Source organism: Protomyctophum parallelum, assembly GCF_964188405.1.
Source record: "Protomyctophum parallelum genome assembly, chromosome: 13".
NCBI lineage: Eukaryota > Metazoa > Chordata > Actinopteri > Myctophiformes > Myctophidae > Protomyctophum > Protomyctophum parallelum.
The window spans coordinates 19,381,118-19,399,676 of NC_139708.1; the positions used below are offsets into that span (position 1 = coordinate 19,381,118).

Sequence of the window (18,559 nt, forward strand, 5' to 3'; positions counted from 1 at the left end):
AGAATGTGGCCCCTCTGGCTCTTACAAGGACGCTGTGTATGTGTGTGTGTGTGTGTGTGTGTGTGTGTGTGTGTGTGTGTGTGTGTGTGTGTGTGTGTGTGTGTGTGTGTGCGCGCGCGTGTGTGTGTGTGTGTGTGTGTGTGTGTGTGTGTGTGTGTGTGTGTGTGTGTGTGTGTGTGTGTGTGTGTGTGTGAGTTAGAGAGAGAGAGAGAGAGAGAGAGAGAGAGCTTGGAGATAAAGAATTGGGGTGAATTCACAAAGATGGATGGGGTCGAGGCAGCGGGTAGAATGCCCCAGGCTGGCAGAGGATGAAAGGTGAGGGGGTGATGGGTCAAAGCTTTGGATATTTCTAGACGGTCCTCTGTGGTTATTGGAAGAGGTAGATCAACTAAGGTCAGTGGGAGTGGAGAGGAGAGGACAGGACTGGAGAGATGGGGAGGGGAGAGGAGACTGGAGAGGAGAGGAGGGGAGGGGAGGGGAGGGGAGGGGAGGGGAGGGGAGGGGAGGGGAGGGGAGGGGAGGGGAGGGGAGAGGAGAGGAGAGGAGAGGAGGGGAGGGGAGGGGAGGGGAGGGGACTGAGAGGAGGGGTGGGGAGGAGAGGAACGCAAATGAGAGGACTGGAGAGGAGAGGAGCTGACATGTGAATTAATACGACAAATGTGAGATGTCACATGTCATTTTATGGTTACTTGTCTTCCTTTTGTGGACTGCTGGATTTGATGAAAAACGTAATTGCATCTTCTATTGTCTCATATACCGTTTATTGCTTCTCCTAGTCCACAGCAATCACTTCCACATTTACAATTACGCCTTACCCACAGTGGGAGTGGGGCATGCATGGGAGCAGCTCCATCAGCTCCTCCACTGTCCAAGCAGTTTACTGGACACATGACCACAGGAACATCAAGCTAAGTGGTGACATCCCATCTCCGTCCACAGCTGGAGTCGCCGGGGCGAGTCTCTTTGGCTGAGAGCGTGAGTTGTATAATCACCCCACACAGCTCCACGTTAGCAGTCCTACAAGTATGAGGTATGCTGGTGAAGTTTAGGGCTGTCAAAAATAACTGAGTTAACTGAGTTAATTAATTTGTGAGCTTAATTAGATTAAAATGTTTAACGCAATTAATGCATGCTTAGATGACCCACCCCATATATCCCATAATCCCAATAGTCATCGCTCTGGTTGACGGCTGATAGATCCAAACGAGATGGAAAGAGAAGTCCTATCTAGCCATATCTGGATGGGGCAAAAACACATGCTGTCATTTATCTTTCCATTCCCACAACAATATAGAGAAAAACATGTCTATTTTGGACATAGTTTGAATGTTGATTAATCATGATTAATACCTTTTTAAGCTCTGATTAATCTGATTAAATCGTTTTTCAACTGAAATGAAAGTGTTGAAAATAAACAACCTGGCTATTCAACAGAGTACAAATTAATGAATCTTCCGTTAACCACATGGAGCTATCGTCCCTATTCTGGGCATGATGTTGATTGGTGTTATTTTGACAAAACGTGTACATTTAGGCCTACATGATCATACAGTATTGTACATATCTGTCAAAAGGATAAAACACATGGTCAAAACATGCCAAGTTAACCTTTGCCACAATAAAGACTTTTTTTTGACTGATTGAATACTTTATAAAACATTTACGGAAAGTACAGATGTACGGTTTTACCATAATGTTTAAAAAGGATGACACAAAAATCCCAGAGGGCTTGTTTCCATTGCGGTCCTGTGTATTCTCCAGATTGCTTGAGTGATTGTATCTCTTTGTGCCTTCAATATAAATTGGTTGACTACGTGGCGTAGTCAGTTGTCACAAAAAGGAGGGAAAACCCTCCTTTTTCAACAGTTTGTCCCAGTTCTCTGCTGCTCCAAGTCTGTACAGAGGAGCTGCTGGTTGGGACTGTGAGGCCATGTTGTTGTGAAACGCTAGAAACCATCGCCTGCGTGTCCTCCATCCCTGAAGAGTCCCGGACTGATGGGAAGCGAGGTCGGAGGAATTTCCGGAAGGATTTACTGCAGTGGCAAGAGACATTGTGTGTCTCTCACACACACACACACACACACACACACACACACACACACACACACACACACACACACACACACACACTGACAGCTGATCACATCAAATTGAGTAAGCTGTTTCCATGACGTCCTTGTTGGTTAGTTTGCCACAACAGGGCTGAATGGAGTTTCTGTCTGAGACCCATGCATGCTCCACTCAAAGGCGGCAACCGCCACCCCTCCAGGCGGCAGGGCCACCGCCCAAGAAGCGGCCCCGACGCAACGCATCGAGACCCCTGCCCGGGCGACCACCCCCCCATACCCAAAGGGCAGACAAGCCCCCGCCCCAAAGCAGAGCACCCACTAGGGAAGAATGCTGGCATATAAGATATCTAAGGTTGGTACGGAAAACCTCCAAGTATCGTGGCAGACAGTGTGGTTCCAATATGATTCAAATAAGGGTCCCACATTTTGTAGAAAGTGTCCAATTTAGAATGCAACATGCATGTAATGTATTCACAAGGAATACAGCCCATTAATGTACACATTTTAAAGTGTCACATTTACTCAAAGAATTACCCACATAATAAATAATAATTAGAGTACCTAATTCTCCACTTTCCCTGGCTCCAGACTATAGACCATGATAGTGGACAGCTTCTTGAAGCTTCCGTCTGATAATCAGACTACATTTGTGCCCCACTCTCATTATTTATTTTGTTCCTACCTCCCGAACGCAGGGTCACACATCATGTATGACAGTGGCCCTGGCTGCTGAAAGTGCATTGTTGCTCCAATTAGCATCAAACTGGCCACAAACAATGTTATGGGGTCTGCCATGACAATAGTCACACCAGGGGCCACAGCGGGCACAACGTTGCTCCAATCATTCACAAACACAGCACAAATGCTGTTCAGTAATCTGCCGTGACAATAGTCACACTAAAATATATAACTATAGAGCATCGCAGTCCCTCCCCCTTTCAGAACGGCGAGTGGCCCAGGAAATGAAAAGCAATGCATTTTTCTCATGGCCGTTTCTGAAAGTATTTATTTAAAGACGGTTACGCCGCGGACAAAGCCAACTCGGATCGTGACAAATCATGACAATGAACACAATATTTTGGGCCGATCAAATAATTTATAAGAAGAAAAACAAAACAAATAGTCTTGTCTCCTGCCTTTATTTTCTTCTTTCTAATGATTTGATCGGCCCAAAATATTGTGTTCATTGTCATGATTTGTCACGATCCGAGTTGGCTTTGTCCGCGGCGTAACCGTCTTTAAATAAATACTTTCAGAAACGGCCATGGGAAAAATGCATTGCTTTTCATTTCCTGGGCCACTCGCCGTTCTGAAAGGGGAGGGACTGCGACGCTCTATTGAACACATGTGGACCACTACTATAGGCTACCTGAGGCTAGGCCACAACAGCAGTGTTACAGCATTGTCTAACATTTAAAATGGTCATACCGCTGTGACCAATGCTCTGATCAGCGCAATATAGGACTGGATTTGAAGGTTGCATAGCGGCCTGGAATTCTTGTCTAAATCTGAAAAGTATAAGTAAAGTAGTAAAAAGTACAATATTTGCCACTGAAATGTAGTGTTACAGTAGAAGAACAAAGGATAATAATCCAGTAGTAAAAGTATTTACAAATCCTACTTAACAGTACTTGAGTCTCTTGTCTTAAACCCTACATACTTCATAGATCGGGGCCCCAAAGGTGCCTATAATTGGTCCAGTTACTGTATATATAATGTTAGTTTTCCCTCTACACCAAATAGCAGAGTTACAAGCCCACAGCATGACACTTTGTGATACGTTGTTGTGACACGTGTGCTTGCAGATAAGCTATTTTCGCAGAATGTTCACCTATAAGTATTTTGCCAAATGTTCGCCTGACAAGCCCTGAATATGGATGCTAAGCTTCATGTGGTTAAGGAACACCTAAATTCTCCATTGGACATAGGGAACGTTGTTTAAGTTTCATGTTTAATTGTGAAAACTTACTGTAAATGAATGGGTTGTGGGGATTTACAGTAAGTCAGCGCTGTGCGGTACAGTTGTCATAAACTTGAGGTTTCCTGTTGGGTTTTGTGTCAATAATTTATTCATTTTAGGTCAAGATCATCAAGTTTTAAGGGCTGTATATGGATTTGGATTCCCGGCAGACTGGAGGGACATGTCATGAGCTAAAAGCTTTAAAATCATCTTGAATTGAGATGAGTGACCTTTAAGGCTTAGGCTTTACATGCGGTTTAGGCCAATTATTGTCAACTATTTGGTCAGGACCCAGAAGACAAAGTCATGTGATGTTCTGACACAATAAAGGGTTAAAGATAAGAAGAAGAAAAAAGAAGAAAAAAAAAGATTAATTAGAGAATCAAATTGTGTTATCTATCATGGAGTCCTGACTTAATCATGGCCAGTGCAACATTGTGTGACTCAGACGTAAGTTATCTCATTAAGATCATCTTGACTTCATTTGTGAGACAGTTGGAGTGGTCTCAGTGGTTTAGGAGAAGTGGCCTCCCGCTGGCAGGAAGGATGAAGGAGGATTACAAGGTCAGTAACTCTCTGTCAGTGGCTGCTAAGCCCTGACCCTGTAGTGGAGGTCATCTGTCCAGGGTCAGTCAGTCAGTCCAACAGTCGAGTCGAGACTAGAGCCTGCTTCCTATCAGGTTCACTTTGTCTGGACGAAGTCTTCTGTTGTCAAGCGAAAACCCAATAACCCGTTCTTTCTCCTATTTATCCTTGTCTTTGGTTAGAAAAACAACGAAGCCTCCATCTGGCCCAACTCTTAGGTCAAGGGGTTCCCAAACCTTTTATGTGCCAAGGGCCCCCAAATGGCCCCCTATTGCGAAACAAAAATATGAAAATAGTCAATCTACAAGCTCTTACAGCTTGGGCCCCATGTTTGCTGTTTTTCACGCTGTTCATAACTTTAGTGCTCTATAAATAAAATAGTTAGGCAAATATATGAACAGGAGTTCATATATGGCACAGTATTTCTTTCTCCTTTTCCATTTATTATCTCCTTATAGTCATTAACTCGTGCCAATTCCCAATTCCCCCATAGTCCCACCCTAGAGGGTGTAGACCACATCTCCATTCTCCGCCACAGCTGCTTATTTTCACCGAGAGGACATTTTCACTGCATGCGTCCTATCCAGTTCTGCTCCCTGCTGATCAACCTGACAGAGGTCACCCTCCCTGCCCGGCCTGTCCTGTTGGGTCCCTAAAATGCGGTGACAGAGGTCACCCTCCCTGCCCGGCCTGTCCTGTTGGGTCCCTAAAATGCGGTGACAGAGGTCACCCTCCCTGCCCGGCCTCCCACCCTTGAATACAACCACATGTGTTCTTTAGAACGCCCGGCCAAGCGGGAGTCACTATGGAACATTCGACCCGGAAAGTGGGAGACTGATTTTGACAGCTAAATATTCAGACAGCTTTAGTACAGGAAATTCAGGAATTATGTATGAGGTATTATATGGTCGCGATCCTGACAAAATGATCATTGCATAATTTCAAGGCCAACTTCCATGATGACATAAATACTACGTAATACGTTTACATTATTAGCTTATGCCCCAAGACAACTCTTTCTCTCAAAATGGGCCAAACGGGCTGAACAAACCAGAGAGTATAAGTGATGTAAGAAGCATTGCTTATAATTAACATAATGTTTCTAGACAGCATGGATTTACTCCCTTTATATGTTTGTGCTCGCTGGCATATGTTATATGGCATATGTTGGGATTATGTGTTATATTAATAGACGCCTGCTTTGGTTATGGAAATGCAAGTAACGATGGGAGTAGGTTTAATTTCCTTTGTCATTTTTTCCCCTTGTCACCATGCAACTCCTTGGGTCCAGTCACTCTCTCTTTATCTTTGAGTTATTTGCAGAGTTCAGAGCCAGTGTGATTGACTGGGAAGGCTCTGGAAAAAACAGCAGTAACTCTCAACTCGATCTCTTTGTGTCCTGTTGCTCGCTCTCTCTCTCTCTCTCTCTCTCTCTCTCTCTCTCTCTCTCTCTCTCGCACACACGCACACGCACGCACGCACACACACACACACACACACACACACACACACACACACACACACACACACACACACACACACACACACACACACACACACACACACACACACACACACACACCCTCTTTCCATCACACACATTCCCTCACACACACGCCCACACCATGGATCTGCGTGTGTCGGTGTCACAACGTGTCTTTGGTTCCTCAGACAGTTGAAGATGCTCTTGTGGGAGCTGTGCTCGTCCCTCATGGTCCTCTGGGTTCTTCCAGTCAGAAGTCGACCCTCCACCAACATCCAGATCACCCACGGTGAGTAGCGCTCCGTCTGACGCCATGTGGGGAGAACCAGCTTCAGCTCAGCTCACGGGGGGAGAGATCGAGATGAGCTCAGAGAATCCAGAGCCGTTCTGGGGCTGCCTGCCAGGCTGTGGAGAGTGCAGGAGTTGCTTGCTGGGGCTCAGTCAGAGCACCGGAGCACCAAATGTATACCCATTAGGGTCTGTAACTCTCTGAGTTACAGACCCTTGGGGGTCCATTTGGTTCCATATTAACACTGAGGAGTATAGGGACTGAACATGAAGTTTTTCCTGCTTATAAGGGTGTATGACTACTTAGACGTGCTTAGATGATGGTCTCAGCTCACATTTCCACATTTCTTGGGTATTGAATTCCAGAGGACATTAAATACTATTCTCTGTTACCTCAATCAGTAACATCAAATTGTTATCAAAGGCACGTCCTGTGTACATGTGTTGCACTTATATCCCTGCCGACTGACTGTGCAGGAATCTATTTTTGGTCCAGCTGGTCAGTCATTTGGAATGCGGCTGGCAGAGTTTGAAGGCTTCCACGTCCAGGTGAACATATAGTATACAGTAAGTAGTCATCTGGAGTGCATTTGAAAGCTACCGGGTATGGTTCCGTATTAAAGCCACCGCTGCCTCCGACACGCTCTCGCTGCTTTGATATGGACAATATGGCATGCGTTAGAAGAATCATTAAACGATATTGCCTTAGTTTTGAGACACTGGAGTATTTCAGCAATATATCATGTCTGTTCTGCGTCTGAAAAAGTTTGCAAGATGTCTAGGTTGTAAGGGAACACCACCTAAGAAGACACAATGCACATGACGTGAGTGTGTTAAATCTGCAGCGAAATGAATAATCCCGATTTTACTGTCAGGATACTGTAATAGAGATGATGACACACTTAAACCTTTCGCTCTTCTATACTGTACACAATCCTCTCTCTTCCTCTCTCTCCACATACTTGGATATCCTCGACAAAGTCTAAACATTTCATTTGTCTATCAGTAACAATTTAACATCATAAGCCTCTGTGAACCAAGAAACCACTCTCAGAAATCAACACGACGGAACAACTAAAACATAATCTGACTGTACATCAACAACAACAATGCTTCATAATACACTTTGTCGTGTTCCTCCTCAGCCCTCCCTCTGCAGCTGCCAGACTCTCCTCCCCCGGCGCTGTGTCCACTGTTCTGGACCGAGCTGGAGGGGAACTGCTACCGCTTCTTCCCCCTCAACAGGACCTGGGCTGAAGCGGACCTGTACTGCTCAGAGTTCTCCAATGGCTTCAAGTCAGCCAAGCTCGCCTCCATACACAGGTTGGGACAATACGCATGAATCGAATGCCTGAATGAATACAAGAACGCTCTCCCACAAAACATGTTCGCCAGAGTTCCCAGAGTCTAATCCGGTAACTAAAACGGTCGTCACCAAAAATCTCTAAACTCAGTAAAACTATGCGTAAACCTAACCTTATTCCTAAACGTAACCTCAGTAAAACTATATGCCTAAACCTAACCTTAATGCTAAACATAATATCAGAAAAACTATGCCTGGCATTATTCCTATACCCTTAACCTTAGTAAAACAAATGCAAGAATACAAGAACCACTGGGTGATGTGCATGTGGTCCGCGGGAAAGATCGGGGCAAGCGTTCCGGTTACCGCCTGAATGCACACGCACGCACGCACACACACACACGCACGCACGCACGCACGCACGCACGCACGCACGCACGCACGCACGCACGCACGCACGCACGCACGCACGCACGCACGCACGCACGCACGCACGCACGCACGCACGCACACACACACACACACACACACACACACACACACACACACACACACACACACACACACACACACACACACACACACACACACACACACACACACACACACACACACACACACTGCAGTTCTTGGGAACACAGATAAAACTCTCCGACAGTGTTCATTATTTATCCATTTGTAAGTTGGAGTTATGGTAACAGTTTAGGGTGCAGCAGTACACTTCAAAGGAACACTTACCAACGTGATGGCCCTCAGGCAGCAGAGACAGCGCCAGCCCAGAAGCACACCTGGTTTCTGCAGGCCTAGTTAGAGGGTGAAGCAGGTCAGCTGGTATCATCAGGGCCTAGAGGAGCTGTAAATATAGACCTGCATCTGACAAATCAGCAGTCATGGTTGAGAAGGGCCTTTTTCAAATATAACCCTAAAACAGTGGTTTTCAACCAGTGGTCCGGGGACCACTGCAGTGGTCCTTGAGGGGGTTCCAGGTGGTCCCCAGCTAAATGATGTTGGTAACCAAATGGACCCTTAAGCCCTAGCCACACCAAAGGGTCACCATGCAACTCCTTGGGTCCAAACGGTTGCAAGGAGTTAACGCTAAAACCGTCTTGACCCTTTGGTGTGGTTTGGGTCATTGAATTCCATGCGTTGAATCACTATAGGGTCAACATGGGTCAACGTGCAACAAGACATATCACACCTCAGGGACAACGCTAATAGCGTCTTGACCCTTTGGTGTGGTTAGGGCTTTATAGATCTTTAACTCTTGAGAGAGTGTAAAATGAAATAATTTTACGCTCTCAAGAGTTCAATTATTGTTAAAAATCTGCATGACTTTATTTACAAGAAGTCTACACAATTAGAGAATGTTGAAGATTTATTTTGGTCCGTGGATCAAATGCCAAATAAATAATGGGCCTTGATATGAAAAGGGTTGAGAACCACTGTTCTAAAAGGCTTTTCTTTGATTCTGGAAGAAGTACTCAAATGTTTTACTCAAGAAAAAATATCAATACCACAATGTAGAAATACTTTGTTACGGGTAAAGGTCCAGTATTCATTTTACAGAATATGTCCCATTTCAAGGTTTCCAAATGTTTGAACATCTTTTGAAAATTGCAGATCTACAAGGTCACAACTTGTCGATACACGATGCGTTGTACAGTAAGCTGGAAGATCTGCAAAGTAGGCCTATGTACCGTAGGGCTGGAGTGGTTAATATGTTTTGTAATAATAATAATCAAAATCTACAAAGTAACCAGTAACTAAAGTTGTCAAATAATTGCAGTGGAGTAAAAGTACAATGTTTGCCTTATTGAAATATACTGCTACTAGATTGTTTGAAAATAATGTCTCAAAATACTATCTCAAAATGAATGAACTTTTTGAGAAATCCGATGTAATTCTTGCTTTACCATAAATAATGTTGAGATAATTTGTCAGGCATCTATTAAATAGTAGGCTACATTAAAGATCTGTCTGCGGACCACATGACTGCATTTATTTAATTTTCTTTCTGTCACTGTAACAGATCACAAGCACTATTTTTAGCAGTCTGATGACTGCCATGCAGGCTAGTACATGTAATACTTCCAAATATAATTACAGGCCTGACTGTCTAACATCAAAGCTCCGGTCAAGGATATTACATTTAAAATGCACTGCGTGAAAACATACAGTAGTAGTATGTAGTATGTACTGTATTATGAATAGAATAGTACACAGTAAAATCATCAGTGTATTAATCAATTTGCGAATCAGTGTGTACAAGCGTAACCGGTCCGCTCGACCCCAGCAGTTCTTGTATTCTTGGTTGGTTTTAGGCATAGTTTTACTGAGGTTATGTTTAGGAATAAGGTTGGGTTTAGCCATAGTTTTACTGAGGTTATGTTTAGGAATAAGGTTGGGTTTAGCCATAGTTTTACTGAGGTTATGTTTAGGAATAAGGTTGGGTTTAGCCATAGTTTTACTGAGGTTATGTTTAGGAATAAGGTTGGGTTTAGCCATAGTTTTACTGAGGTTATGTTTAGGAATAAGGTTGGGTTTAGCCATAGTTTTACTGAGGTTATGTTTAGGAATAAGGTTAGGTTTAGCCATAGTTTTACTTCAAAATTTCCACTATAATGGCTGCACAGCTGCACTTTTGTGAAAACGTGCCTTTGACAGAGTGTGTACAAAACAAAAGGCCATTTGGTTCCATTAGTACACTCCACGAGTTATGGCATCCTTGAAATCCAAAGGTTTGAGACATAGATCTGAAGTGACAACTCAAGTCAAATAAATTTGTGTTTGTGTGTCGCTCAGCTGGGAGGAGAACGTGTTTGTGTACGACCTGGTCAACAGCCGTATACCTGGCATCCCCACTGACATCTGGATAGGCTTGCACGATCGCAGACAGGTAACGCATGCACGCACGCAGGCACGCACACACGTACACACGCACGCACGCAACGCATGTCTGCTACAATGACTAGACTAGAGGTATAGTAACAAGAGGAGGGGGGGGGGGGGGGGGTTGAGTGAGGGGATTAGCGCGTTGTCATGGGCTCTCAGAATTCCAAGCAGCTCCCCTGCTGATAGACTGAGGGGCATACGGTATGTGTCCTCCTCTGTCCACAGGAGGGCAGTCTGGAGTGGACAGACGGCAGTCACTATGAATACAGTTACTGGGATGGCAACCAGCCTGACGACGGAATCCACCGCATCCCCCAGGATGAGGACTGTGTGGAGATCTGGTTCAGACAGAACAGCGGTGAGACACACACATGCACGCAGACACACACACACACACACACACACACACACACACACACACACACACACACACACACACACACACACACACACACACACACACACACACACACACACACACACACACACACACACACACACACACAGTGGTGCAAATTGTGAGCTTGTAGATCTGCTGTTTTCAAAATACTGAAAACTTGTGAATGGGACCTTCGGCTTAAAGGACAACTTTAGTTTTTTTCAACCATGGTGCATGTTTTAAAGGTTTTATGACATTAATTTTCATTTATTTTTATTTTTATTTTTTATTTTAGGTTTTATGACCTAAATTACACCCAAAAACCCTGAACTTTGAACATTCAGTGGATTTTCTGTGGTCTGAAGTTTTCTTTGGGGTTTGGAAGCCTTTTGAGCTACAATGAAAACAGGCAACACAGTGAAAACAGTGACATCTGCTGGCAAATCCCATTGACATATATGGGATTTGCAGGGTCTTACATCACTTACTGCCGGCAAATCAAAGCACCTGTTTGAGCCAGAAAACCCCAGATCACAGAATATCTACTGAATGTTAAAAGTTCATGTTTTTTGGGTGCAATTGAGATTAGAAAACCTAAAAAAATAAGAACAATTCCAAAACCTTTTTTTTAATGTCACAATCCCTTTAAGTTGTTATTTTGAGAAAGTAAAAGATGTGTTAATTCTTTTTCATTTGCTGCTTTCTTTCGTTTTAGGGAATTTAGCGGTTTTTGACAGGGGGGCGGGGGCATTCGAGCATGGGGCTAAATATTAATTTATTTACAAAATATTATGGCGATTTATTATTTTATTATTTACTATAGTCCTAATATACCCCAGGAAATTACATCTGGCCACAGAAGATCACAGGAACTACTGAATGTGAAGTATAGCCTACTGGGGGGAAGCCACACTGTGTGTTATATGCCTACTATAGGCACATTCAGTAGATCTCGTGATATTTTGTGGTCAGATGTAATTTCTTGGAGTTTAGTAAGACTAGAGTAAATAATAAAAAAATAAATTGCTATAAAATGTAATAAAATACATATTTAGCCCCATGCTCGAATGCCCCTGCCCCCCCCCCCCCCCCCCTGTCAAAAACCACTAAAATCCCTCAAACGAAAGAAAGCAGCAAATGAAGAAAAAATTAACACTCATCTTTTACTTTCTCTAATAACAACATAAAACATTGGTTTAAAAAAACTAAAGTTGGCCTACTACTTTCTACTTTTGGAGCTTTAAGTGCAGACTTTTACTTGTAACGACATAGAGTGTAGCAGTATTGACTTTCACTTAATAATAAAACCATTTGATTACTTTTTACACACACACACACACACACACACACACACACACACACACACACACACACACACACACACACACACACACACACACACACACACACACACAAGCACACCTGTTGACGATTGTATTATTTGGTCATCCCTGGCATCCTAAACTCCCACCACAGCCCACAGGCCCTTTCTTTGGTGCGCTTGACATGGAAACAATTACCTTCCTAAATGGTGATGTGTGTGTGTGTGTGTGTGTGTGTGTGTGTGTGTGTGTGTGTGTGTGTGTGTGTAGTTGGCTCTGAAAGACCAAAGACATGCACATGCTGTGAAATCTTCCAGTGTTAATTTAACAGAAAAAACTGAACAAAAATAAAATCAATATTTATCCCATTCTGGCACTGTGGATATTGTTCGTGTTCATACCGTAAACGTTGCGTGCGTCTGTATTATGTTCTTTTGCAGCACTGAGATCCTGGAATGACAACAGTTGTGAGAGAGCCTTCCCCTTCGTGTGCAAGATCCCTACACTGGATAACTAGCCCTCTCTCCTACATGCATGCGCACTAACAGCACACACACACACACACTCACCAACAGCACGCACGCACGCACGCACATCCTGAATGCTATTTTAAATTGATTTCAAATTAGCCCAGCAGGATGTGACAGTTCTCGTATATTACCCAATCTCCTCCCCTCTCCCTCAGACAACCACAAACAAGCTGTGATGATTAATGCCCCCCCCCCCTCCCCATCTCCCGTTTACTTCCCTCAATATTCTCCAGCAGCAAACTAAGATGCATTTATATTATGTTAACCGTATCGGCTGCCAAAAAGAACTCTTCAGGCACTGAACACTGAACACATCAAATTGTATTAAAATGTCCATTTGGTGACACTGCCATAAGACAGAGCAGTGTTAATTTTGTTGACTAAGACTAAGAGATTAAAAAAACCAAGATTGAAAATTTTATCTACTAAGACTAGACTTTTCAGATAACTATGGACTAAAACTAAATATTGTGTTATTGTCTAAATCAGAATTAGCTCTCAAAATTAACACTGCGACAAAGTATAAATCAGGCTTAATCACGTAAACCCAATCCCTTTTGTTGACCGGGGGGTCGCCCTCAGAGGTCTACTTGGTCCCCTTCTCTTGTCCCTGCACACAATCTCTTTGCCGAGAATAGCTGATCAGATCTGGTGCAAATGTTTGCGGGTTATGGTTACGGTTGTTCTAACTCATGAGTCATGTATCATGTTTGGATGTAGTCGTCGCTGATATTATCATGTTGATATTATGTTTTTAAGTCATTTATGTTTTAATATACAGTAAATACGGTACTTTTATGGGTGTGAGATTTGAAGTGTAAGCAAGTTATAACTGGATAGAAATGTGGTGGACGTTTGCCTGTTGATGGTCAGTGGTCAATGGTCACTGGTCAGATGGTGGTGGCTGGGAATGGGCTGGAGGACCAGAGCTTGGACATTAATCTGCGAAGCCAACATCTGATTTCAGCCCAAACTTGCAGAAATTAAATATAACTTTGTTTATATAACGTTGTTTTTTTTTTGTAATTTTGTATTACATCTCTGTCTAAGAATGGCCCAAATGGTGACTTTGGGAGGCACTTATATTTGTGATAGCATATAGTCTTTATTAGTGATAGTGTGTAAACTAAATAGGCCTACCGTGCAATCATCACCTGTGGACAAACGACCTTGATGTATCAAAGGCCAAAGATAGAAAGAATCCTTTACAAATGCCTTAATGAAATGTCTTCACTGTAGCTTATACTTAACCAAAAGAGTTACAACTGATCACGTGGGCAAGCAACCTAATTACCACACAATAGTTTTTTTCAACCATGGTGCATGTTTTAAAGGTTTTATGACATTAATTTTCATTTATTTTTATTTTTATTTTTTATTTTAGGTTTTATGACCTAAATTACACCCAAAAACCCTGAACTTTGAACATTCAGTGGATTTTCTGTGGTCTGAAGTTTTCTTTGGGGTTTGGAAGCCTTTTGAGCTACAATGAAAACAGGCAACACAGTGAAAACAGTGACATCTGCTGGCAAATCCCATTGACATATATGGGATTTGCAGGGTCTTACATCACTTACTGCCGGCAAATCAAAGCACCTGTTTGAGCCAGAAAACCCCAGATCACAGAATATCTACTGAATGTTAAAAGTTCATGTTTTTTGGGTGCAATTGAGATTAGAAAACCTAAAAAAATAAGAACAATTCCAAAACCTTTTTTTTAATGTCACAATCCCTTTAAGTTGTTATTTTGAGAAAGTAAAAGATGTGTTAATTCTTTTTCATTTGCTGCTTTCTTTCGTTTTAGGGAATTTAGCGGTTTTTGACAGGGGGGCGGGGGCATTCGAGCATGGGGCTAAATATTAATTTATTTACAAAATATTATGGCGATTTATTATTTTATTATTTACTATAGTCCTAATATACCCCAGGAAATTACATCTGGCCACAGAAGATCACAGGAACTACTGAATGTGAAGTATAGCCTACTGGGGGGAAGCCACACTGTGTGTTATATGCCTACTATAGGCACATTCAGTAGATCTCGTGATATTTTGTGGTCAGATGTAATTTCTTGGAGTTTAGTAAGACTAGAGTAAATAATAAAAAAATAAATTGCTATAAAATGTAATAAAATACATATTTAGCCCCATGCTCGAATGCCCCTGCCCCCCCCCCCCCCCCTGTCAAAAACCACTAAAATCCCTCAAACGAAAGAAAGCAGCAAATGAAGAAAAAATTAACACTCATCTTTTACTTTCTCTAATAACAACATAAAACATTGGTTTAAAAAAACTAAAGTTGGCCTACTACTTTCTACTTTTGGAGCTTTAAGTGCAGACTTTTACTTGTAACGACATAGAGTGTAGCAGTATTGACTTTCACTTAATAATAAAACCATTTGATTACTTTTTACACACACACACACACACACACACACACACACACACACACACACACACACACACACACACACACACACACACACACACACACACACACACAAGCACACCTGTTGACGATTGTATTATTTGGTCATCCCTGGCATCCTAAACTCCCACCACAGCCCACAGGCCCTTTCTTTGGTGCGCTTGACATGGAAACAATTACCTTCCTAAATGGTGATGTGTGTGTGTGTGTGTGTGTGTGTGTGTGTGTGTGTGTGTGTGTGTGTGTGTAGTTGGCTCTGAAAGACCAAAGACATGCACATGCTGTGAAATCTTCCAGTGTTAATTTAACAGAAAAAACTGAACAAAAATAAAATCAATATTTATCCCATTCTGGCACTGTGGATATTGTTCGTGTTCATACCGTAAACGTTGCGTGCGTCTGTATTATGTTCTTTTGCAGCACTGAGATCCTGGAATGACAACAGTTGTGAGAGAGCCTTCCCCTTCGTGTGCAAGATCCCTACACTGGATAACTAGCCCTCTCTCCTACATGCATGCGCACTAACAGCACACACACACACACACTCACCAACAGCACGCACGCACGCACGCACATCCTGAATGCTATTTTAAATTGATTTCAAATTAGCCCAGCAGGATGTGACAGTTCTCGTATATTACCCAATCTCCTCCCCTCTCCCTCAGACAACCACAAACAAGCTGTGATGATTAATGCCCCCCCCCCCTCCCCATCTCCCGTTTACTTCCCTCAATATTCTCCAGCAGCAAACTAAGATGCATTTATATTATGTTAACCGTATCGGCTGCCAAAAAGAACTCTTCAGGCACTGAACACTGAACACATCAAATTGTATTAAAATGTCCATTTGGTGACACTGCCATAAGACAGAGCAGTGTTAATTTTGTTGACTAAGACTAAGAGATTAAAAAAACCAAGATTGAAAATTTTATCTACTAAGACTAGACTTTTCAGATAACTATGGACTAAAACTAAATATTGTGTTATTGTCTAAATCAGAATTAGCTCTCAAAATTAACACTGCGACAAAGTATAAATCAGGCTTAATCACGTAAACCCAATCCCTTTTGTTGACCGGGGGGTCGCCCTCAGAGGTCTACTTGGTCCCCTTCTCTTGTCCCTGCACACAATCTCTTTGCCGAGAATAGCTGATCAGATCTGGTGCAAATGTTTGCGGGTTATGGTTACGGTTGTTCTAACTCATGAGTCATGTATCATGTTTGGATGTAGTCGTCGCTGATATTATCATGTTGATATTATGTTTTTAAGTCATTTATGTTTTAATATACAGTAAATACGGTACTTTTATGGGTGTGAGATTTGAAGTGTAAGCAAGTTATAACTGGATAGAAATGTGGTGGACGTTTGCCTGTTGATGGTCAGTGGTCAATGGTCACTGGTCAGATGGTGGTGGCTGGGAATGGGCTGGAGGACCAGAGCTTGGACATTAATCTGCGAAGCCAACATCTGATTTCAGCCCAAACTTGCAGAAATTAAATATAACTTTGTTTATATAACGTTGTTTTTTTTTTGTAATTTTGTATTACATCTCTGTCTAAGAATGGCCCAAATGGTGACTTTGGGAGGCACTTATATTTGTGATAGCATATAGTCTTTATTAGTGATAGTGTGTAAACTAAATAGGCCTACCGTGCAATCATCACCTGTGGACAAACGACCTTGATGTATCAAAGGCCAAAGATAGAAAGAATCCTTTACAAATGCCTTAATGAAATGTCTTCACTGTAGCTTATACTTAACCAAAAGAGTTACAACTGATCACGTGGGCAAGCAACCTAATTACCACACAATAAAAAAAGGATCACATTTGGATTTTGGGTAGTTCAAAAACCAAAAATCTGAATTGGGATTACTCTGATATCCGATCAAATCAGGAAAACCTATACTGTATATCCATAATGAAATACCGGGACAACATTTGGCTGGATTGTCTGATCCTGGATCACGAAATATAGGATTTCAAAATCTTATCCAATCAGATAGGGATTGAAATGTTTGAACCTTGATCAGGAAATAGGTAAATGTTTCAGTCAGATGTCACTGAAGGCACAATGCATGAGTTCTGTGCACTGTGTGGGTATAATAAGAGGGCATTCCTACATGATTTCTGTATTATATTCTGACTGATGTATATTGCATCTGAACTCAAAGTTTATAGGACAGATTAAGGGCCTCAAAGTTTATAGGACACAAAGAATGTACAGTAGCTGCTTGTGATTTGGGTTCAATGCACATCTGAAGCATCTCACTATGGAACCTTCTTCAGCTCCTTGGGAAAAATGTAACAAACCTATTTCTAGCGTGTTTCCTCATTGTCATTTCTTTCGCATTTACTTTTTTATTGCAGTACTGTATTCTCCAATTAAGAGATTATTGAACTACAGGAATGGCTTAAAAACCTGATAGTTTTATACCAAGGCTCAGTATTTTTTATATCTCTCTCCTGCTGTCAATGTGTGTATTTACATTCATTTAGTTAGATACAGACTATGAACTATGAACTACACCGTAAAATCCTGAGTATTAATTGAGTCGGTGAGTGTACAAATGGATAAATGAATTCAGTGAGGATTTTACTGGTAACAATGCAAACATAGTTGGAGTGAAGAATGTATTATGGATAGAAATTATGTATGTGAATCTACAAATCTCACAGAGAAAGGTTTTACATTAACATAAGAGACTGATGATATCATGCCTGAATACTGTAAAAAAAAATCGCTGAGCAGTTTTATTGAACTATTTGATTAAACTTGCTTAATAAATCAAACTCCAAAGTTGTTACATTCGTTTACACCTCTGCAACTTTTTCTTATTTCAACTGAACACACACCTTGAATTCCATTCTATATGCAAAGTTTTTGTTCCATAAGAATCCACGCTGCACGAGTCGTAGTGAGCTTGTAGATCTGCCATTTTCAACTAATGTTCACCTCAATAGGGATGCTAGGGTTCAAGTGGTTACCTCCCCCCCCCCCCCCCCCCCTTGGCCTAAAGCATACCTGGTTTGGTAAATTAAGAACCACTGATTTAGGGAAGCATGTAGAAACATAGTTTGAAAAAGAGCTAATCTGGCACTTTGAGGTTATGAGTCCACACTGAGCGCTCAGTGACCCAGAAGGTGTCACTGGGGGCTGGGGGGAACAAACCAAATTCAATTTGGGCTCAACCTGGCATCCTGACCTCTGAGATTATCTCGTAAAAAAAAAACACAGAACAAACTGACCAATTAACCACATGGACCCTATTAGTGTCCCTATTCTGGGGTGAAGATTCGGTGGAAATAACAGATCCCACGTT

General features: G+C 42.2%; 1 protein-coding gene across 2 annotated transcripts; it reads left to right on the forward strand.

Moving 5' to 3' along the window:
- Positions 1 to 5,896: 5,896 nt before the first annotated feature.
- Positions 5,897 to 14,242, forward strand: clec19a (C-type lectin domain containing 19A). 2 transcript variants are annotated; one of them, XM_083779635.1, is made up of 6 exons: positions 5,897 to 5,985; positions 6,286 to 6,386; positions 7,531 to 7,708; positions 10,491 to 10,584; positions 10,806 to 10,938; positions 12,722 to 14,242. In XM_083779635.1, the coding sequence occupies exons 2-6, from the start codon at positions 6,296 to 6,298 to the stop codon at positions 12,796 to 12,798; spliced, it is 573 nt and encodes a 190-aa protein (XP_083635761.1). In that variant the 5' UTR covers positions 5,897 to 5,985; positions 6,286 to 6,295; the 3' UTR covers positions 12,799 to 14,242. The 2 variants fall into 2 exon arrangements, with proteins under 2 accessions (XP_083635761.1, XP_083635760.1); XM_083779634.1 differs by lacking the exon at positions 5,897 to 5,985 and having other exon boundaries at positions 6,211 to 6,386.
- Positions 14,243 to 18,559: the final 4,317 nt, after the last annotated feature.